General features: G+C 53.0%; 2 protein-coding genes across 2 annotated transcripts; one reads left to right on the forward strand and one right to left on the reverse strand.

Annotated features, from left to right (window-relative positions):
* The first annotated feature begins 410 nt into the window (after positions 1-410).
* UCN3 (urocortin 3) lies at positions 411-4,767 on the forward strand. The gene is made up of 2 exons (XM_032107124.1): positions 411-525; positions 4,051-4,767. The coding sequence occupies exon 2, from the start codon at positions 4,060-4,062 to the stop codon at positions 4,525-4,527; it is 468 nt and encodes a 155-aa protein (XP_031963015.1). The 5' UTR covers positions 411-525; positions 4,051-4,059; the 3' UTR covers positions 4,528-4,767.
* Positions 4,768-12,417: 7,650 nt separating this feature from the next.
* On the reverse strand, positions 12,418-18,554 carry TUBAL3 (tubulin alpha like 3). The gene is made up of 4 exons (XM_032107617.1): positions 18,479-18,554; positions 15,559-15,802; positions 14,290-14,438; positions 12,418-13,830 (listed from the first exon to the last, which is right to left on the reverse strand). The coding sequence occupies exons 1-4, from the start codon at positions 18,479-18,481 to the stop codon at positions 12,847-12,849; spliced, it is 1,380 nt and encodes a 459-aa protein (XP_031963508.1). The 5' UTR covers positions 18,482-18,554; the 3' UTR covers positions 12,418-12,846.
* Positions 18,555-23,064: the final 4,510 nt, after the last annotated feature.

Genomic DNA, 23,064 nt, shown 5'->3' on the forward strand with positions numbered 1-23,064 from the left:
ATCCATTGGGATAACATCAATCCATGCTGGAACCCCACCAGGCACCCTCAGAGCCAGAGAAACCTTCGGCTTTCAAACGTCCCTGCCCCCAAAACCCCCGGCCCTGCTCCCTGGGGGAGAAGCTCCGCGTGATCCCAAAAAATCCCGGCACTGACGCCAGCCCCAATTTGGGGTGACTCTTCCCAGATTGTGGGATCCGACGTCTTTCCGCCCCCCCCCTTTCCTGGTTTTTTCCCTGCGGATGGGGAGAGGCTCCGTGACGTCGCCAGCTCGCTCTGAGCTCATTTTAATGAAATCATTCCCAAACGAAGGCTCCACGTCTGGAATTACGACTCCAACCCCGTGATCCCTGATTTTTATAAATACACGAGGGAGGGGGAAAAGGTTTCCAGAGAGAGGGAAAAATATCCCAGCCCCTCTTCCAAAAATCAGGGAACAGCCAGGGAGAAGTTCGGGAAAGGTTCCGATGCCTCTTTCCTGGGAGTGATTCCACAGATTCCTTCCCATCCCATCCAGGAAAAGCAGGTGAGTGCCTGGATTTCTTTTATTCCCCAGCTTCACCTGCACAAACTTTAAATATTCCAGTGTTTTCTTGGGAAATCAGATTCCATGTTTTTCTTTTAAGGGAGAAAAAAAGCAGGGTAGGAAAAGCACTCCAAGATTTTTTGATTCCGAGGGATTAAAAATTCCCCTTAATCCCCCCCCCCTCCATCCTAATAAAAACAAATTTTTGGGATTATTCCACCAATTTTGGGAAGCAGATCGGAACAGGCAGCATTGGAAGGGTCGGGAAATCTTGGGAAATTAGGGATACAAATCCCTGCTGGCACTGAAGGGATGGGAAGGAGAGCGAGGCAAATCCACCCCCCCCGCCTCGAGCCCACCTGGATTTTGGAGCCCTGGGAATCAGCACCGGGAAAAACTCATCAGGGAAGCGGAGGCAGCGCCGGAGTTTTAAAAGTCTCCGGGTCTCATCCACAGTTTGATTCCAGACTTACTTTGGAACAGGGAAAAATCAGCTCCATCCCGGTGCTCCGCCGCCGAGGAGAGCCGGCAAAGCTTTTGATCCCGGTTTTCCAGAGCTGGAATGGGTCATTTTTCTCCTTGCAAGCCAAGCGGGAGATTTTGCAGGAGACACAAACGCTCCCGGCGGCTCGGCAGCATCCCGATAAAATTCCTGCAAAACGCTCCCGGGCATCCCAGCAATTCCCGGCTCCCGCTGGTCGCCCTCCGGCAGCGGCGGATTTAATTCCCATTTCCTCAGATCCACCGCGGGTGGTTTTTCCTCCTTTCCCTGCTTTTTTTTAGCACGGAGCAAACCCCAATTCCAGCTTTTTTCCTGCTCCAATAAAAACTTCCTGGAATGTTGAGGCACAATCCCCCCGGGCAAAAATAAACCCGATCCCAAAAATCAGCTTTTCCTGGCTTTTTCTTCCCTTGCTTTCTGTTCCTTCTGCCGGGATATCCATCCCGGCGAGGACCAGGAATGGGTGTGGATGGCTTCAACCGCGTCTTCCCTTTGCTCAGCTGAGATTCCCAGAGTTTTAAGTGGGAAAAGCTGGAACAATCCCCGGAAAAGGCGCTCGATTCAGCCAGTGAAGGAGCTGTGGGGGAGAGGAGAGGGGGGAGATGCTGCTCCGAGATTCCAGAGAGGGCAGGAACATCCCAGGGCTCTTCCCGGAGCTTTTCCAGCTCTGGAAGGGCTTTTGGCAACATTCCCATTCTCCATGCGGCAGTTGGGAATCACAGAGTGTCCCCCGGGGGTGGGAAAAACCCCGATTCCTGAATCCACACCCCGAGCATCCCATCCTGCAGGAGCACTGGGAATTTGCTGAGGGTGGAAGGAGGTGAAAAAGGGGGGAAAGGGGAATTTTGGGGTGGGAGGAATCTTCATCCTATTAAGCTTTTCCAAGAAAAATTAAATCCCGGGATGTCCTTGCTGTTCAAATCCCCGAATGTGCGATTTGGGGCAGGAGGAAAAGAGAGTTTGGGGTCTGGAATTATCCCCATGTGGAGTTGAGTGCCTGGGAAAGGTTTTCCTTCCTTGATCCTACAGCTTTCCCTGGATCATTCCACGGCTGCTGCTCCTCACCTTCCTCTCCAATCCGGATCCAGGGAAGGGTTGAGGATTTTGCCTGGGGAGCGCTGTGGGATTTTGGGAAGGGGTGAAACAGGAGGCAAAGAAGCAGAGCGGCTCCCTCAAATCCTGAGGGAGGATTGACACGGCCAAATTTTCCCTCGGGAAGAGGGAAAAGGGCAGAATTAAGGGAATAAACCTCCCAAATCTCTCCCCTTTTCCATGGATAGCAAAAAGCAGAGATAAGGGAATAACCCTGCCCAAAATCCCCACTCCAAGGAACAGCAATAAACAGAATAAAGGGAATAACCCTGTCCCAATTCCACCCTCCAAGGGATGGAAAAGGCGGAATTTAGAGGATAAAACTTCCCAAATCTCTCCCTTTTTCCATGGACAATAAAGGGCAGAGTTAAAGGGATAAACCTTCCCAGAATTTATCTTCCAAGGGAAGGCAAAGGAAAGAGTTAAAGGGATAAACCTCCCAAATCTCTCCCCTTTTCCATAGGTAGCAAAGAGCAGAATTAAGGGAACAACCCTGCCCTGATTCCACCCTCCAAGGGATGGAAAAGGTGGAATTAAGAGGATAAAACTTCCCAAATCTCTCCCCTTTTCCATGGATAGCAGAGTTAGGGGAATAACCCTGCCCCAATTCCCACTCCAAGGGATGGAAAAGGCAGAATTCAGGGGATAAAACTTCCCAAATCTCCCCCTCCATGGGTAGGGAAGGGCATTTTCAGGGATCCCAGCAGCTCCAGGGTGACAGATCCCGGGGCATGGATTGAGTTGGGGTCACATCCCCCATTCCCAGGGGCATCCCGAAGACACCCTGGAGCCATCCCGCTCCACAACATCCCATGGGAATGAAATTAGCAGCTCCCAACCCCAAAATCAAGGATGGAATTCCAGCCCCAGGTGAGGTCCTCGCATCCCTGGGGACTGGCCCCAGCCAGGAATTGCCGTGCGAGCCGCTGGCCACAAGATGGGGCCCGAAGATTGGGAATACGGGCAGGATTCCAGGCGCTTGGAGAGCCCGCGTGGCCTCGGGGCTTCTTGGGGACCCTTTTCCATCCTGGGAATGGGCAAAAAGTCCCACGGGAGGTCCTTTGAGAGGTCAGGTGGAGATAAAGGGAGATGGGGAGGGTTGGTGGAGCAGGACGGGATCCAGGGATTTACAGCCCCAAAAATGGGCCAAAAGACCCCAAAAAACCCCCAAAATGACCCTGTTTCAGGTAGGAAGTGAAGCTGCTGTGGTGTGACCTTGGAGGTGCCCCCAGGTCCAAAGGAAGAGGGTCACAGATGGGGCCTGTCCTGGATCCAAAGGGGAGGAGGATCCTGGGGCTGGAGCAATCCCGGAGCAGCCAAGGCCGGGGCTGGAGAGGGGACACGGGTCCATCCCACGGGGTCCATCCCACGGGGTCCATCCCACGGGGTCCATCCCACGGGGTCATCGTTCCCACATCTTTTTGGGACCGAGTGGGTTGGGATGGGCTTGAGGAACATCTCTGGTGGCTTCAGGGTGAGCAGGTGACTGGAGACGCCACCTTTGCAGCAGCTGGTGGCAGCCATGGGCGCTCCGAGGAGGTGGAGAGGGATCCATGGGGATCCCCATGGTCCAAACCGGCTCTCCTGCAGCAGCCACGGGTGTTCCGTGAAGGAAAGGCCAAATCCTCCCCTCCATGGAAGCTCCATGGACGCTCCATGGAAGCAAAGGCCAAATCTCCTTCTCCATGGAAGCTCCATGGAAGCGAAGCTCCGCGGACATCCCACCTCCCACCAGCACCCCAAAACCAAGGGCTGGGGGTTGCACCCCAAGGCAACTCATTCCCACCTGGAATAGAACCCGTGAGGTGAATCCAAGAGCGTAGGGCGGGGATTTTAGGGATTGGGAAGGGATGAGGAGAGGCTGGATCTCCCCAGGTCCCACGGGAAGCTCACGGCCCTCTCTGCCCTCCCCTCGGTGTCTCCACGGCCAGGCCACCGCAATGTCCCACCCCAGGCTGCTGCTCCTCCTCATCCTGCTCGGAGCTGCCGGGACCGGCCGGGCCCTGAGCCTCTCCAACGCCGCCTCCATCTTCAGCTGCCTCAACGCCGCCCTCTCGGAAGCACAGAAGATCCATCCCGAGGAAAACGCCGTCCTGGAGAAGCGCGGCTCCGAGTCGCCATCCCTGGAGGAGGCGTCCGAGGAGGACGGGGAGGAGGCGGCGGAGGAAGATCTGGGGAAAAGGACGTTCCCGGGGGAAGGCCACTACAAATACGTGTCCCAGGCGCAGGTGAAGGGCAAGACCTACCAGAACCGGGCCAAGAGCGACCGGCGCACCAAGGTCACCCTGTCCCTCGACGTCCCCACCAACATCATGAACATCCTCTTCAACATCGCCAAGGCCAAGAACTTGCGGGCCAAGGCGGCGGCCAACGCCCACCTCATGGCCCAGATCGGGCGGAGGAAGTGACTGGGCCACCCCGGGCCACCGCCGGCGGGGACTGATGGCCGCGTGTGACATCAGTGTTGTCTATTTTTGACCCATCGAGCGACCTCACGTTCATCTCCCTTCTCCCCCTTCCCGCCTCCCCGATCTCCCCTGTCTTTCCTTCCGGACATTTCCATGCGCAGGGAAGAGGTTCCTGTCCCCAGCAGGGCAGAGGGGACGTGTCACCTGGGAAGGTTCCTGATTAAAGCTGCGATCTCTGGAGTTTCCAATGTTTTGTTGTCCCATCTCCTGCTCTGGGTTCGCCGTTGGGTCCATAGGGATTCCAAAACCTCCCCCAGCTCATCCTCATGGCGCTGTCCCCACCACAGCCCTCCCAAATCCCACCACGAGCTGTCCCTGCACGCAGCCACCACTCCATCGGGAAGGGAAAAGGACAGGGACAACCTCAGCAGGGATTTCCCAGCTCCTCCTCCTGGGTTTTCCCAGAGTTTGTCACCAGCACCTCCCCACCCACACAGCCCCGGTGTCCTCAGCCTGGCCCTGGCCAGGACCACCCCATGGCCCCAGGTGGCTTTGGACCCCAGGAGCCGCAGGTGCCACCCTGGGTCTGCCCACAAATCCCAAAGCTGTCCCCACTTTTCCACTGCTCCAGTTTTCCAGCCAGTCCAGCTTCAGCTCCTCATCCACAGACCGTCCATGCTCATCCCGCTCTTTCCCAGCCTCCCCTGAGCCCCAGCTCCCCACGTTCCCACCCTTCACCTTGGAATATTTATCCCATCCTCTAAACCTTTCTCTCCACCTCTCAGCCCAGCTGAAATTCCACCTCTTCCCTCATCCCTGCACGCAGCAGGTGTGGGAGATGGAGAGAAATTTGGGAGAGAATTTTGGCCCTTTTTCCCCAGGAGATGCTCACCAAGAGCAGCAAATGAGGTCCCACCAGCCCCATCTGGGACATGGCCATGGGGAATATTCCAGGTGGGACATCAAGGGACAACCAGGACAAATCCTGCCCTCCATGGAAGCTCCACGGAAGCAGTGACGGCCTGGAGGGTCATCAGAGGGACAACGACCTCCTACCTCAGCTCCGAGGGTGCACGGGTCGGGGGGGGGGGATTCTTCTCCCATTGCAATCCGCTGGAATCTTGGATTACATGGATTTTTATCCCAACAAATTCCTGGTGTTCTCATCCAGCAGGACATGGGCATCGTCCCCATTTTCCATCCAGGGAAACTGAGGCACGGGAAGAACAAGGTCCATGTCCGGTTGGGGGTTGTCCAGGTGTCCCCAGGTTTTCCAGGCCCAGCCACTGGGATGCTCAGGGATGTGCAGAGAATCCTTGGAAGGAGGGACAGAGGGATTTGCTCAGAGCTGAGGGAGAAATCCCTGCTTTGAGCAGAAAATTGGGAGAGATTTTCCACTGGGAGCTCCGGGGAAGCACTGGGCCGGGTTGGGAACAGGATTTTCCCCACCACCAGCCCTGCTTGGAATCCTGGTGGGACAAGGAGAACGTCCCAGCCCTGTGGGAGAGCCTGGAAATCAAAACATGGCCCATCCTGGGAAATCCCACTGGATCTTCCCTCTTCTCCCCTTCAAGGAAGGTAATTCCCAGGGAAGTGGGAAGGGATGAGTCGAGGGATTTGCTGGAGCCAGGCTGAGCTGAGCTGAGGCAGGGACAGCTCTTATCAGCTGATAAGGAGTGATAGGGAAGGCAGGGGTGGATCTTCCCTTCCCAGCTGCATCCCAGTGGGAGAGTCCCACCCACACCTGGACAAACCCTTCCCAAATTAATCCTTCCCAGGGACCGGGGGTGCTTGGAGGGGCTGAACCACCAGCAGATTTCCCAAGGAAACGGGATGGGAATAGGAGCACTGGAATCTCCATCAACACCCACGTGGGGCTGGGAGCATCCAGAGCCAAGGCTGGAGCACTTGGGAAGGGCAGCGTTGATGTTTGGGGGGATTTATGGAATTCTGTAGGGTCCAAGGGAAAATTCCGGCCAGGATTCAGCCTTTCCTGCCTTTTCCCACAGGGATGAAACCCAAACTCTCGGTCTTGCACTCGGAGCTGTTGCTCGCCGAGACCAACGCATCCTTCTGCTCCCCCTGCTGGATCCCACCCGGCCAATTCCCAATCCTCCCCTCTCCTGGATCCCACCCGGCCAATTCCCAATCCTTCCCCTCCATGGATCCCATCCAGCCAATTCCCAATCCTCCCCCCTGCTGGATCCCACCCGGCCAATTCCCAATCCTCCCCCCTGCTGGATCCCACCCGGCCAATTCCCAATCCTCCCCCCTCCTGGATCCCACCCGGCCAATTCCCAATCCTTCCCCTCCATGGATCCCACCCGGCCAATTCCCAATCCTTCCCCTCCATGGATCCCATCCAGCCAATTCCCAATCCTCCCCCCTGCTGGATCCCACCCGGCCAATTCCCAATCCTCCCCGCTGCTGGATCCCACCCGGCCAATTCCCAATCCTCCCCCCTCCTGGATCCCACCCGGCCAATTCCCAATCCTCCCCCCTGCTGGATCCCACCCGGCCAATTCCCAATCCTCCCCCCTGCTGGATCCCACCCGGCCAATTCCCAATCCTCCCCCCTGCTGGATCCCACCCGGCCAATTCCCAATCCTCCCCCCTCCTGGATCCCACCTGGCCAATTCCCAATCCTCCCCCCCTCCTGGATCCCACCTGGCCAATTCCCAATCCTTCCCCTCCATGGATCCCACCTGGCCAATTCCCAATCCTCCCCCCTGCTGGATCCCACCCGGCCAATTCCCAATCCTCCCCCTCCATGGATCCCACCCGGCCAATTCCCAATCCTCCCCCCTGCTGGATCCCACCCGGCCAATTCCCAATCCTCCCCCCTCCTGGATCCCACCTGGCCAATTCCCAATCCTCCCCCCTCCTGGATCCCACCTGGCCAATTCCCAATCCTACCCCTCCATGGATCCCACCTGGCCAATTCCCAATCCTCCCCCCTCCTGGATCCCACCCGGCCAATTCCCAATCCTCCCCCCTCCTGGATCCCACCTGGCCAATTCCCAATCCTCCCCCCTCCTGGATCCCACCTGGCCAATTCCCAATCCTTCCCCTCCATGGATCCCACCTGGCCAATTCCCAATCCTCCCCCCTGCTGGATCCCACCCGGCCAATTCCCAATCCTCCCCCCTCCTGGATCCCACCCGGCCAATTCCCAATCCTTCCCCCTGCTGGATCCCACCCGGCCAATTCCCAATCCTCCCCCTCCATGGATCCCACCTGGCCAATTCCCAATCCTCCCCTCTCCTGGATCCCACCCGGCCAATTCCCAATCCTTCCCCCTGCTGGATCCCACCCGGCCAATTCCCAATCCTTCCCCTCCATGGATCCCACCCAGCCAATTCCTAATCCTTCCCCTCCATGGATCCCATCCAGCCAATTCCCAATCCTTTCCCCTGCTGGATCCCACCCAGCCAATTCCCAATCCTTCCCCAAGCATCCAGCTCTTCCCTGGCCTCCAGGAATCCCCTCATCCTCCTTTTCCTTCTCCACGTGCCACCATTCCAAGGTTTTTTTCCACATTTTCCACTCCCATCACAGCAAACCATGGGTGCTGAAGGGGTTCAGACATTCCCAAGGACTGCAGGATCCTGGATGCCATCCTGGGATCAAGGAGGATCCAGCTCCACGTGGTGAGGGAAGGATTTAGGGACTGAGCCAAAAATACATTCCCATTATTTGGGGAATACGTGGGAAGAGGTGCTCACGTTCACATCCATGGGGTTTTGGCTGGAAAAACCAAGGCAATTCCCAGCAGTGGCCAGGACAAGGAATAGGATGGATTTGCAGGGAATTACATCAGGAGTCCTGGAGCAGGGGGTGAGATGCACTCGGAGCCATCCCTGGTGGAATGAAAGCCCCTTCCTGGAATGCCTGCCCCACTCCTGGAATGTCCTGTCCCACAGCTGGGATGTTCCCGGGATTCCTGCCTGCTCTGGGCCGGCCCAGGTGGGGCTGGGACCACTTATCCCGGGATTTGAGCCATTCCCACCAGCCAGGAGCTCCTCATGGATCCCCCTCAGCACATGGCTTGGAGATGGAAAGTCCCGAGGATGGTGAGAACACTCCACAGATCCCAGCCCCAGCTCTATTGGCTGCTGGATGGGATCTGCTCCATGTCATTCCTGTGCTTTTCCTTTGGCTCTCCCTCCATTCCATTCCTGACCTGTTTTTAAGGATTTTCCCCAGGAACAGCCTCATTTCCTGCCCTCCTCAGATGATCCCAACCCTTCCGCTGAAGCCAAGCAAGGCTTGGGACAGACCAGGAATATCCAGGGGAACCAGACCACGAGGTTTAGTCATTCCCATGGGGCTGTTCCCACATTTTAAGTCCGGATAAGGTTTTAAAATCCCTTTTTCCAGCCTCGTGTCCAGGAATTCCTTGATTTCATCTGTGCTGCATGGAAAATAAAACCATTGTCCACCTGCCATGGGATTGGTCTCACTGGTGACTTCAGTCCTGGCTTTATCCCTTCTCCCACAGCTGTTCCAGGTCTTTCAGGACATCCCTAATCCTGCATCTCCGATGGATTTTTTATCCCTATTTCAGGGAAGGGACATTCCCTTTGGAAGTGGGATCCAGCTCCATGTGGCTTTGGCTCTTCACTCTCCACGGCCTGGGGTCGGGGAGGAAGAGGATCCAAATTTTGGGATTATTTGGGTTCAGGGAACTGGAGCTGCCCTGGAGCTGGCACATCCCAAATTTTCATGGCTCCAATGCTGGAAGAACCATCCCAACCCCAGGAGCCCCATCCTGCAATTCCTGTCCATCCCAGGAGTTTCAGCCTTTGGAAAATGAGGGTGGAAAGCAGAAATCCCATTCCCAGCCCTGAAGGTTGCAAGGGAAGTTTGGAAAATGAGCTTTATCCTTTAAACAAATAAAGACTAAAAAATGGATTCCCCCTCCCTCCCAAAAAAAACCCCAATGAAAATAATTTTCTTGAATCCACGGAAAGTCCTGATGGGCGTTATAGGGCAGCCAGTGCTGGGTGAGGGTTTAAAAGCCAAAAAACCTCAGAATTCCATGGATTTGCAGGAGCAAATCTTTGCAGCACCTCCATTTCCCACCGTGGCATTCCCTCCCGGAGCCAGAATTCCTGGAGCTTTTGCCAGCAGCAGAGGACACATTTTTGCGGTCCCTGCGCCCTCAGGCACCACCTCACCCACGAGAGCCTCAAACAGTTCCAGGAGAGCATCATTCCCGTCGTTCCTGTGCCATGATCCAGGGATTTTAGGGATCTTCTGGACAGGTTCAGGTTCGGTGTTCCCACTTCCAGCCGGGTGAAGTCTCCCCGAGGGACAAGGGCAGCGGGTTTGAGGGTGTCCCAAGAATATTCCATCATCCTGGCTGGATCCTACGGCCACGATATCCACAGCTCCTGAGGATCCAGCTCCCAGCCGAGCTCCCAGGAGAGGGAGGTTGGAATTGTCCCTTCCCAAGCTCCTGGAGCTCCGCTCTGTCCCCTCCTCTGCCAGAAGGAGCTTGGAGCATCACTTTTAATTAAGGAGGCTTTTCCCAGCTCCTAATCCTGCAGCCAGTGGGGCTGGAAAGAGGCACGGAAAAACCTCATTCCCTCTCCTGCCCTCATCCCAGGGCCAGCTCCAACGAAAAGGGCAGCTGGAGGTGAGGCAGCTCCCGGGAGCTGCCACCTCGGTGACCTCCCACCTCCAGGAGCTCTGGTGAGGAGCGGCAAGAGGAGATTGGGATTTAAATCCACCACCCTTCCCTCAGGTTGCTTAGACATTCCCGAGCCAGCCCTTCAGTTACGGCCTGAGCCAGCTTTTTTTCCTTGGATATCCCTGCCAGCTGCTTTTCTTGGATCGCTCACAGCGCGGGGAGTCCCCGGAGGAGGGATAACCCCGCTGCAATCCAGGGGAAGGCCGAGGTCAGGTTCAATCCCCTTTTCCAGCTCCTTTGCAGCTTCCAAGGATTCTTGCATCACGTCTGGGGAGCAGCCATCCAGCAGCAGGAGAGGGAAGGAATGTTTTTAGGGAGACGGGGAGCTCAGGCACGGTTTTACGGGAGGCAGACGGAGCCAAAGTGCTTGAATTCCCACCTCAATTCCAATTAAACTTCCAGGCGGGGCCAGCCCTGGCAGCAGGACAGGGATTGCTTTAGCAGGAATGAGTGGCTGAAGGATTCCTTAAGGAATCGCTGGCGAAAGCATGGAAGAAGTGGATTTCATCTAGAAGCAAAAGCGTGACAAAGCTCCTTGGCAAAGTTCACTCGGCAGCTTTCACCGGCTGGATAAAGCGCAGGGAAAAGGCAAAATAAAACCCAAATTTGAGCAATCGAAGAGTAAAACCAAACAAAAAGGAGCGGTGGGGAGGTTGGGACTGGGAAAGGGATAAAAGGAATAAGGGAGATCTTCCCATGGAATCCTGAGGTCCCCCTTAATCAAACTGAGCCCCTTCATCAAGAGTTTGGGTTTAAGGGCTGGAACCTTTCAATTAAAAAATTAAATTAAAATTAAACCCCTTAATAGCACTTAATTAAGGGCCTAATTAAAACAATTTCACAAGAGGTCCTGTAGGACTCACTATCAGCACAACAGTAACTCAGTGTCTTAATTAGGAATATCATGGAATTAAGAACAGTGGATGGGCTGGAACAGGGATGGGGACATTCCCGCAGGCTGGAATTTTTTAGGAGCAGCTTTGCTATTCCCAGCTTGGGAAAATAAAGCCGGAGTCGTTCCATGCGGATTCACTTCTCGTGGAGAGAACTGGAGGTTCCAGCTCCCCAAAAACCCTGGGATTTTCCCCAGAATCCCTCTCCTTCCCTTTCCACGGTGACTCTGGCTGTGGGACGGCAGGAGCAGCTCCGTGCTGACATTCCAGAGGGATGGATTTCAGTCCCGGACGATGACATCAGCCCCGGATCGCAGCTGATGGTTTTCCAAGCTGCAGCAGCACCTGGCTGCACTCCTGCCCTGGCTCTGGGATGGCTCCGAGTGGGAATGCTGCTTCTCCCATCGCTGTCCCTCCCTTTTCCAGGTGGGATCGAAGCAGTGGCTTCCAGCCCCAGCTGTTTGTGGGAACGGAGCCACCAGGGAAAGGTGAAAGCCACGCCTGGAGTCTCCTCAGGGGACAATCAGGCATGGGGGCTTTGGGGTGACAACCTTTGGGGTGGCTCAAGGGACTTGGACCTTCCTGGGGGGCCACCTCCAACCTGGTCCTGCTGTCACCAACCCTGGAATTTCAGGGCCACCAAAGAACTTCTGGGATCCTTCCACCTCCTGCTCCAAAATATCAGACACAGCAACCTCCCTTTCCCTCTCCCCATTCCTGGCTGGACCTGGAAACTCCTCAGGGGACAATCAAGAACAGGAGCTTTGGGGTGGCTCAAGGGACCTGGACCTTCCTGGGGGGCCACCTCCAACCTGGTCCTGCTGCCACCAACCCTGGCCTTGTAGGGCCACCAAAGAGCTTCTGGGATCCTTCCACCTCCTCCTCCAAAGTATCTGACACAGGACCCTCTCCCCATTCCTGGCTGGCCCTCCCCACGCAGCATTTGGGGAATATTTCCCAAATCCGCAGCATTTGGGGAATATTTCCCAAATCCCCAACCACCAGGCAATGCCTGAGCCTCGCCAAAGATGGTGAGGAGGCCAAACCCCACCACAAAGTGCTCCCCACTACTCCAAGTGATTCCCTGATCCCAGCCAGGGAATTCCCTGCCTGCTCTGGGAGGGGAGCAGAGCAGCATCCAGCTCCAGGCAGGAATTCCCACAGGATATAGGACACTTCCCTCACAACAACAATCAGGGCTGATGGCTCCCACAGCACACCCTTATCAGCATTTGCTCTTCTCCTCAGGACACCTGGGAGCAGGAACCTCCCCACACAACCACGCCGGCTGAATCCAAGGAATTCAGAGCTAAGGAAAAAAAAGTCTTTATTCATATACAAAAAGCCAGGTGCACAGAAGGTTACAGGCACGTTTCTAATCCAGAAGTGCTTTTACAAGGAAAAGCCAGAGCGAGAGTTTGCCATTCCAGCCAAAGCGGGCAGCTTGCAACGTTCCCTGGATTAGGAACCGGGATCTCCTGGCTAGGCAGGATGTCAGGCTTAAGTCAGGCCCTATTCAGCTTCACTCATCAATAAACAGCAGCGGCATAAAGCTCAAGGCACCCAGGCTACAGAGGAGCTCTGGGAGCCCAAACTATGCAAGCAGGGAAGGTTTAATACATCAAACAGTGGCATCGAGGTCCAGGCCGATCCTTCGGCACCTCCAGGCCCTCGGGACCTTGGCACAGAAGGTTTGGATTCCAGCTGAGGTCAAGACCAGGCCGCAGTTTGTCAATACTCATCCTCATCACCCTCATCCTCCTCTCCATCTGCCGAGTCCCTTCCGACCTCCTCATAATCCTTCTCCAGGGCTGCCAGGTCCTCCCTGGCCTCCGAGAACTCCCCCTCCTCCATGCCCTCCCCCACGTACCAGTGCACGAAGGCCCTCTTGGCGTACATCAGGTCAAACTTGTGGTCCAGGCGGGCCCAGGCCTCGGCGATGGCCGTGGTGTTGCTCAGCATGCACACGGCGCGCTGCACCTTGGCCAGGTCCCCCCCGGGCACCACGGTGGGCGGCTGGTAGTTGATGCCCACCTTGAAACCGGTGGGGCACCAGTCCACGAACTGGATGGAGCGGCGCGTCTTGATGGCGGCGATGGCGGCGTTGACGTCCTTGGGGACGACGTCGCCGCGGTACAGCAGGCAGCACGCCATGTACTTGCCCCGGCGAGGGTCGCACTTGACCATCTGGTTGGAGAACTCGAAGCAGGCGTTGGTGATCTCCGGCACGGAGAGCTGCTCGTGGTAGGCCTTCTCCGCCGAGATGATGGGGGCGTAGGTGGTGAGCGGGAAGTGGATGCGCGGATACGGCACCAGGTTGGTCTGGAATTCGATCAGGTCGACGTTGAGGGCCCCGTTGAACCTCAGCGAGGCGGTGACGGAGGACACGATCTGCCCGATGAGGCGGTTGAGGTTGGTGTAGGTGGGGCGCTCGATGTCCAGGTTGCGGTGGCAGATGTCGTAGATGGCCTCGTTGTCCACCATGAAGGAGCAGTCCGAGTGCTCCAGCGTGGTGTGGGTGGTGAGGATGGAGTTGTAGGGCTCCACCACAGCTGTGGACACCTGCGGGGCCGGGTACACTGAGAATTCCAGCTTGGATTTCTTGCTGTACTCCACGGAGAGGCGCTCCATGAGGAGTGAGGTGAAGCCAGAGCCGGTGCCTCCTCCAAAGCTGTGGAAGACCAGGAAGCCTTGGAGTCCACTGCACTGGTCAGCCTGCAGCAGAACATTGGATATTTATCCCAAGGACTGGAAAACTAGCCCAGGAAAATGAACATTTATCCCTGTAAGGACTGGGATAACCATCCCAATACTGGACATTTATCCCTGTAAGGACTGGGATAACTATCCCAAGAATATTGGACGTTTATCCCTGTAAGGACTGGGATAACTATCCCAAGTAATACAGCACGAAATTCTGCTCAGAGCACTCACTGAGCATCTTAAGCCCAGTTTTAATGATATTTATCTGGGTTTAGGGCAAACACACAAATCCAGGGCCTTTCCCGAGCCCCAAACCAAATCCCAACAGCAGCAACAACCCTCAGACCTCGCCTAAAGATATTTTTTTCATTTAAGACTTTTTTATTTTAAGACTTCTACCCCAAACCCCAACTTTAATTGTATGGTCCAAAATGTGTTCTTTTAAACTCAAATCTGGTGCTTTCCCCTCACCATTTTGCGAATCCTGCTGAGCACGGTGTCGATGATCTCCTTGCCAATGGTGTAGTGGCCGCGGGCGTAGTTGTTGGCGGCGTCTTCCTTGCCACTGATGAGCTGCTCCGGGTGGAAGAGCCCGTGGTAGGTCCCGGTCCGGATCTCATCTGCAAGGAGGAGGAGAAATCAGGGAGAGCAGAACACAGAGGAAGGTTCTGGGTGAGCAAAATCCATGGAATGCCCACCAGGAGGTCATGGCGTGGTTTGGGAAGCATTGTGGGAATAATGGAAGGGGTAGGAATTAACTTGTCCTACCATAATTCCATCTTCACCGCACAGCTGCCCTGAAATCCTAAATTAATCTGGTTTAACGAGCGAGGACACCGCAATTCCAGCGTTTTTGTGGGATTGGTTACCACGGGCAGCTCGTTCCAAAGCACCTGGAGGAGTCTGGAAGCTCCACCTCCATCCTCTGCTCTCCAGCACGGAACGGAGACAGACAAAGCCTCCAGTGTTGACATTTCTGCCTGACCCAGCTCCAGAGGGTTTTGAAATCCTCTCCATCCCAATATCAGACACGTTTCATCATCTCCTGGCTCACTCATTAAGTTCTCCATTTAAGACCTTAATGAGGTGTCTAAAAATTAAGCAGCACCCAAACAAAGGTCTGCAATCCTTTCATTAGAGCCACTGAGTCACATCCCAGATGGAAAGACAGGAGGAGAAGCCTGGAAGGCAGAAGGAGGTGGTTGGATTGGGAGTCATTTCCAAAGAAAAATTGATTTTCTGGGAAGACACCTCAAACTGAGGTGCCATAATTTGGTCAAACACCCAGAGATCCCCGAGGGAGCTGGAAGGAGAAGGGGAAATCTTTTAGAATCAATCAGGTTGGAAAAGATCTCCGGGATCAAGGTGGCCAAAGAGGAGGGCCAGCTCCCACAAAACCACGGAATGTGTGGTGCCCCTCTGCCCCAAGGTGCTTTAGGGGTGGCATCAGGACCAGCTGTGCCACATCTGGCCGTGGGATGGTGGAATTCAGGCCAGGACCACCAAGGCTGATAAATCCAGGTCCCTTTCCACCTGCTGAAGGTCCCAAAAGGGGGGGGAACAACAAAGCCAACTCAGTGACAACCACGGATTTGTCCCTCCCGGTCCCTTTGGAAGTGTAAATTCCATTAGCTTCCAAAGGCTGGACCGGAGCAGAGGAGTGGGAGCAACAGGACCCCATGGAAGAAGGCTCGGGAGCCATGGATAATGATGGCACCACACCCAGAATCCTGGTTTTACCAATGACAGTGGGCTCCAAGTCTATGAACACCGCCCGGGGCACGTGTTTGCCAGATGCTGTCTCACAGAAGAAGGTCTCGAACGAGGAATCCACTTGCTCGGAGTTGGGATCCATGGATTTCACCTGCTTGGAGCCAGGAATGGTCCCATCGGCCTGGATGCCGTGCTCCAGGCAGTAGAGCTCCCAGCAGGCATTGCCCATCTGCACTCCGGCCTGCCCGATGTGGATGGAAATGCACTCCCTCTGGAAAAGGGAAACGGGCAGTTTTAGACATCCTGCGGATCGGGGATTCCAGCCCCACAGCTCTCCTTGGAGCCAGGCTGGGGATGATGAGGGAAACAGGCGGCTTCCGCCCACCGCTGGCAGCTGGAGCCGGGATCAAACCGGGATCTGCGGAGCGGCATTCCTGGGAAAGGCTCTCCCAGCCCAGGGAAGGAGGAAGGAAGGAGCTGATGGCTCCATGCTGGGGCAGGAAGCAGCTGAGCAGCGCCGGCTCCTCGGAGCCGCCGTCAATCCCCCACATCCCGATGGGATATCAGGAACAGCAGCTCCAGGCTCTTGACCCCAAAAAAAAACTCAAGGAGAAGCCAAGCTTGGAAAACCCTAAGCCAAGCTGGAGTCACAGCAGGAAAGAGGCTGGAGAAAACAGGGATTGCCCCGGGGCAGAACGAGGCCCGGCTGACTCCCGGGAGCGGCTCCGAGTCCTGATTTATCCAGGTCATCTCCAGCAGCCTGGGACTCCAGGGAAGCGCCGCAGGGGCCGGCGTCTCCCGGACACTCCCTGGGCACTTCTGCTGGATGTGCTTCCCGGGGTAATCGGCATCTGCTGCTTCCAGCACCCCGAGATCAAAGCCAGGACAGAGCCTCCCGTCCCAGCTCCCAAGCCGAGAATCCCAATTATTGCCGTGCCCGGCATGGGGCAGTGCTGCTTCCCAAGGGATCACCGGGAAAGGGAGCTGATCCCACCTGGGAATGACAAGGAGTGCCGCTGATCCCATTATTTGTGGCATCCATTGGCTCAGGTCTTATCTCACCCAGAGCTGGGGTCTCCACAGGTAAGCCAAGCTTAGAGGGGGGTGGTGGGAACATCCTGGGATGGTGGGAACAGCTGATCCCAAATCTCCAGAGAATGCACGACCATGCAGGGAGTCTCCAGAAGACTCCAGCTGGACATCCCTGGGCACCAACCACTTGTGGCAGGAAAATGACTCAACACAACTTCTCCATCTCGTCCTCCAAGCACGGATGTGCCAAGATTTTCCCATCCCTCAAGCAACTCCAAAGGCCACCACACATCCAGGATAAGGCAAGGCAAGGCTGTACCATTCCTGGGACACAGAGACACCAACCCTTTATCCAGAGCTGCCTAAATCCGCCCAAATCCCAGTGTGGGCTGAGCCCCCGAGTTCTGCGGGGTGTGGAGGCTGCCGGGATCACGGGCTGCAGGGATCGGGAGCTCTCGGGATCGGGAGGTGCAGGGATCGGGGGCTGCCGGGATCGGGGGCTGCCGGGATCGGGGGCTGCCGGGATCACGGGCTGCCGGGATCACGGGCTGCCGGGATCACGGGCTGCCGGGATCACGGGCTGCCGGGATCGGGGATCCCATTCCTGCTCTCCCGCTGATATTTGCACTATGTGGGCAATGCTGGCTGCCCCGGGCGCAGCCCTCCCAGCAGCGTGGTTGCAATAGTTCCCCATCCCAGTTTTCTGTGCTCAGCGCCGCAGCCGCTTCCCAGCTCTTCCCTGGGACAGCTGCTCCGCTCCCAAAACCCCATTCCCAGCACCTGCTGCACAGGGAGCACTGGAATTCGCAGCCCAGAGCTCAGCGACTGGGAACAAAGGGAAGCAGAAATGAGAAATAAAAAGCGGGAGCTGCCGCAAGGGAAAAAAGTGCAGCGGTTTATTGGAAGTTTTCCCTCACTTCTCATATATTCCAGAGGGGGTTTTTTGGAGCTCCCAGCTTTCCAACATTTGCATCCAGCTCAACTGCCTTTTACAGACTCTGGCTATAGGCAGCCTATTGTTGTCCAGCTGATTTTCCCATCGGGAACACCATGTAAATATTTAACTCTTTTACAGCCAGGCCAGACCAGAATTCCACAGATTAAAGGAAAAGTTCAAAGCTGGATCCCTGGGAGCCACTTTGAAGTTTTCTCCCATTTGCAACCAGCAGATTTTTCCACCGAGTTGCTCCTTTGCATCCACCAAAAGCTGCCAGTTGGGATCCTCTTTCCCAAAAAGTTTCAGCTGGATCAGCCAGGAATGCTCAGGATTGCAGATTATTTTGTTTTTTAGTTCTCCAGCTCAACCCACTTCAGCTTCCCAGCTGCAAACTCTTTGGAGCGGGGATTCCATGCAAAAAACTACAAGGAAAGGTGGATTTTATCCATTTAATATCTAATTCTAAAAGTTTAGAGCAGACAAAGGCAACATGGCAGCTCATTCCTAAGGAAAAACCAAAAAAAAAAAAAAATCCTAAAGGTTGTGCTTGTTGCAGCACATTGGGAATGTTAAATTTGGGGGGAAAGGGGCAGCAGGATCAAAAATTTAAATTTTAATCCGTAATGGAGTTGAGTCGAGATATGCTGATCCCCCCCCCCCCCCCCCCCCAAAAAAAAAAAAAAAAAAAGAAAGAAATCCCAACTTTGAAAAGAGCTTCCCAACTTTCCAGACCCCACCTCAGGAGCTGCAAACTCCGAGGGAAAAGCACCGAGAGGCCGCTCCAAGCACATCCCTCATTTTTCCCTTATAAGGAGCAAAGCCTGAATCAATAACCCAGAAGGTACCGAGCGATTCCACAAAGCTGCTCCGAAGGAGCATCCCCCGGGAGAAAGGAGAGGGCAAAGAAGGGAATTCGGAGCTCAGAGCCCTCGGAAAAGTGGGAAATATTGGGAATTGAGAGACGAGACATGCTCTTACCATGGTGAGGCTGGAGCCTGGCTTAGATCTAAGCAAAACAGCTGCTGCCCCTGCCTCTCCCTGCAACTTTATAGCCCAGGAAGCTTTGACTCCACCTGAATATAAAGAAGCTTTCTGCAAGCTTAAAGGAGCAGAGCTCCTTTTCCTTCCATCCCGAAAAAAAAATCGGGATCAAATCCCGCCCAGCTCGTGGGATTTCTCTGATTAAGGGCGGTGTAATGTGATTTTTTTGCTTTTTTTGCTTTTTTTTTTTTTTTTTAAGGGTTTTAACTGAGCGGAGGGGGGAAAAAAGTTGATTTTAAAGTTTGGGTTTAGCTCGAGTTGGTTTTAAATAAGGCGAGGCTGGAAAACTTTGTATGTTCCCACATAATTCGTTTTATCCAGAGGGAATAATCTCCCTTTATCGTTATTCCCAGTGCTGCCACGGATATTCTTTATTTTGTCAATTTTTAGACACAACCCTGCCATTTTTGGTCCTTTTTTCTTCCCATATTATCCATGACTTTCATGGGAATCTGCTGGGTTTTGCAGCTCTGGGATATTCAGGTGTAGGCTCAGCCCCTTCTGTTTTCCTTAAGGATTCATTTTTCCCTCCTGCCAAGGATTGGGAGTCAGTTTTGGCCCCATTTCTGCGGGATTTTCTGGATCCCAGCAGTGCCTGGGTGGCTGTGGTAACTTCTTTCCTAATTCCCTTATTTATCTCTTCATCTTCCATTAAAAATTCCCGAACTTTTCTTTGGTCCATCCACAATTCCAACACCTCAACAGCTCTGGGATTGGGGGATTCAAGGATGTCCCAAACGGGATCAGGAGCACTGGGAAGTGCAGTGCAGGAAGTTTTCCCTCTGTTCAGCATTGTTTGGGATCCTCTTTTCTTACTGGATCCAGTTTGGGCTTCCCAGTATAAAACACACACAGGGAAACTGGAGCAAATCTCTGGAGCTGGGATTTGGAGTGGGGAATGCAGCAGGATGGGATTTGATCCTTGAGAAGAGGAAGAGCTTTCAACTCACCAGAAATCTGGAGAGAATTTGGAGCAGGAGCATAAAGATTTGGGGGAATTTTCATCCTTGGATGCATCCCAAACCTGTGGAAGGCCCTCCAGTAACCCAAGGAGACCTCAAGGGATTTTAGGGGCAAGATGAACCCTCTCAAAAAGGACCTGGATTTCCCGACTTCAGGAATATCTCCTACATTTCCAAAGGGAGAATTTCCTTGGGGAATTTTTGTTTCCTTTTGGATTGCCAGCTCAGCAGAGCCTGGAGCGTGGTGGCTATTTATCTGTTTCTCCTGGATGGACAAAGCTATGGAAGAGCTCTCCAAAGCATCCCTGAGAGCATTCCCCTGGGATTTTGGGAATTCAAGCCGAGCAGGTTGGGCACACAGCTTGGGAAGTGAGGGAATTCAGCCAAAATCGGCTCAGGCAGGTTCTGTGGGCAGCTCCAGCTCCATGCAAACACTGCTGGCAGCACCCAAATTCCTGCTGGGAATAAAGGTGGATTGGGAGAGCAGCTTTTCCTTTTCCTGCCCTAAACCAAAAAAAAAAAAAAGTGCCCCAAACAAGATCTTTTCTTCCCAAAAAGAATCTGGAGAAAAGAGAAAACGAGGAATTCGAGTGCTTTATTCACTAAATTATGTCCTGTTGGGCAACTCTGAGTCCAAAATTTTGGGTTGGTTTTTTTTTTTTTCTTGGGAAATGGGAAGCAAAAGAGGGAATTGCTGGAGCTGGTGGTGGCAGAGAGAACTTTCCTGGGATTTCAGCTCCAGGCCAGATTTAGAACGGGATCAACCAGAGACCACCCCCCCAGAGGAGCTTTTTATAGCCAGACCTCACAGCTGCTGCCTCCTTCCCACTCCCAAATCCTAAATATTCCCTGCTGGCTCTTCGTGTTGCTGTCCCCTCCGTGTGGTCGGGCACCGGCTTCTGTTCTATTCCCTGGGATAAATCCTTATCCCAGAGGATGTCCCAAAACATTCTGGATTAGGGTCTGGAGATGAATGCTGGACTCACCAAGCTGCTGAGGAATTCAAAATCCAAAGATTTTGGCCCTGGGAAGAGAAAATATTGGATTTAATGTTCATTTTTGGGGTAGACGGAAAATTTTTGGGGGTCGGGAAAAAAAAAAGTTGGGGGGAAAAAATTCCCTTTGCTTCAGGCTCAGCCAAATGTGGGATTTTCCCACGTGTTGGCCGAGCTGAAAAAACGGGGATTCAGGCATTTCCAAACTGCAATTCCAGCAATGATTTGTTCCCATCTTTAATTGTTCACCTGCTTAAATCTGCTCCATTTCAGAGGCGAATTTCCCTGAAATCAGCTTCCAGCCGCTGCCTCTCATGATCCCTTTTTGTTTTCCCTGGGAAGGAAATCTGCCAGCTTCCCACACCCTCATCCCCCTAAAGGCATTTGGTGTCTTTTCAAGTGGATTCCCTGCTGGAACAACAATCCCAGGGATCTCCAGGCTGATCCCACTTGTGGATCCAACCAATCCTTTGGGCTGCTTCCCTAATTTAGGATGGCAGGGAAATGCTCCGGAGAGTTTGTCCCTTAGGTCCCACCCAGTGAGGCCCCAAGCTCGGCCCAGGCATCTCTTCCTGATAAGCAGGGATGATTTCTCCAAGAATTCCCAAAGATCTCCAGGGTTTCCCTGTTTCTGGCCAGGCACAGGTTGGTTTTCTGCCCCTTCGTGCTTGGCCGTGGTGTCATCCCGTCCTGCTCCACATGAAGGATCCAAGAAGGGAAAAATCCATGTATTTTGCTGATTTTTGGCTGGTTTTTTTTCTCATTTTTGTTGATTTTTTTCTCGTTTTTCACTCTTTTTTTTTTTCTTGATTTTTGCTCATTTTTCCTGATTTTGTGCTGGTTTTTGGACCCTTTTTTGCTCATTTTTGCTGGTTTTTTTGCTGGTTTTTTGCTGATTTTTGCTCATTTATTGCTCGTTTTTGCTGATTTTTGCTCATTTTTTGCTGATTTTTTCTCCTTTTTTTTCTCTTTTTTTACTCATTTTTGCTGATTTTTTTGACGATTTTTGCTCATTTTTGCTCCCTTTTTTTCTCATTTTTTGCTGATTTTTTCTCTTTTCTTGCTCTTTTTTTTTTTTTTTAATGCTCTTTTTGCTGATTTTTTTTTCTGATTTTTGCTCCTTTTTTGCTCATTTTTTGCTCATTTTTTCTGGTTTCTTCTCAATTTTTGCTGATTTTTTTGCTCATTTTTGCTGATTTTTCTGCTGAGTTTTTGCTGATTTTTTTCTTGGTTTTGCTGATTTTTTGCTGGTTTTTTTCCCATTTTGCTGATGTTTTGCTCATTTTTGCTGGGTTTTTTTCTGATTTTTGCTCATTTTTGCTGATCTTTTGATGATTTTTGCTCCCTTTCTTGCTCTTTTTTTGCTGATTTTTTGCTCATTTTTGCTGGTTTTTTCTCAGTTATTGCTCCTTTTTTTTTGCTAATTTTTGCTGATTTTCTGCTGAGTTTTTCCTGATTTTTTGCTCATTTTTTCTGACTTTGTTCTAATTTTTTTTTCCTCTTTTTTGCTCATTTTTGCTCTTTGCTTTTGCCGATTTTTTGCCGATTTTTGCCAATTTTTGCACATTTTCCTTCAGCCAAACTTCACCTGCAAACACATCCTCCCAGGCTGAAGCAGTGGGGTGATCCGGCTGCGCTCCCGAAAGAAAAACCATTAACCTCACCACAAAAAGAAATCCATATTATTGATCTAATAATCATTATTAAATAATTAAAACGTGTTTTAAAAGAAACCATTTGGGCATCAGCTGGAATCTGGATGCTCTTTATTGTCCTGCAAAAAATCATGAAAATTTCCATCAGGGCGGGAGGTTCGGACAATCCAATTTCCCCCTCATTTCTCATCCCAAATAAAACCCCTGGCGGATCCATCCTGTCCTGCTCGACTGGACTGGAATTGTGGGACACAATTCCAGCAGAATTCCCCCCAAACAGCTCTGCCTCAGAGCCACCCCTTTGTTTGCACCTCCACAGCTGTGCTTTCCCTCTGCATTCCCAAAAAAAATAAATGGGAACCAGCTGTAGCAACAGCGAGGGCACGAGGATGTATTTTTATTTATTCCTAATTCTTCTCCCTTTAATTTCAAAGGAATCAGGGAAACGCTTTAAGGAAAAGATTCCTTTTAAAATAATTCGGAAAAAGATGGATTAAAATTCCTTAATGAGTTTTAGGGAGTCAGGTAAAGATTTGTCTCCCAGTCAGAGCTGCTTGGAGAAGTGTAAAATGTTGGGAAAATGTAGAAAACATTCCTTGGAATCTCTTTCCTGGTTTTTATTCCGCTCAGGGACCTGGAGAACTGCCTGTGGTTTCCACGTGCTCCATATCCCATCCCTGGAATGTCCCAGGTTGGGTTGGATAAGGCTTGGAGCAACCTGGGATAGTGGATGGGCTTTAAGGTCCTTCCCAAGACAAACCATCCTGGAATTCCACGATTCCATGAACCTCAGTGCATTTCCCAGCCATCAGCATCAGCTCTCAGGGAATTTGGGGTTGAATTTGTCCAGCAGGACCCCAAATCATCAAATTCCCGCTGTTTATGGACCCTTGACAGAGAGAGACTTTTCC

The sequence above is a fragment of the Corvus moneduloides genome, chromosome 4 (assembly GCF_009650955.1).
Source record: "Corvus moneduloides isolate bCorMon1 chromosome 4, bCorMon1.pri, whole genome shotgun sequence".
In the NCBI taxonomy this organism is placed as follows: Eukaryota; Metazoa; Chordata; class Aves; order Passeriformes; family Corvidae; genus Corvus; species Corvus moneduloides.

Bases quoted from the DNA above. Each gene is read 5' to 3' on its own strand.
- TUBAL3 (XM_032107617.1), bottom strand. The intron at 14,439-15,558 runs GTAAAACCAGGA...TCCTCCTTGCAG, and splicing joins CTTGGAGCCCACTGTCATTG to ATGAGATCCGGACCGGGACC. The intron at 13,831-14,289 runs GTGAGGGGAAAG...GTTCTGCTGCAG, and splicing joins TCAGCAGGATTCGCAAAATG to GCTGACCAGTGCAGTGGACT.
- UCN3 (XM_032107124.1), top strand. From the start codon at position 4,060: ATGTCCCACCCCAGGCTGCTGCTCCTCCTCATCCTGCTCGGAGCTGCC.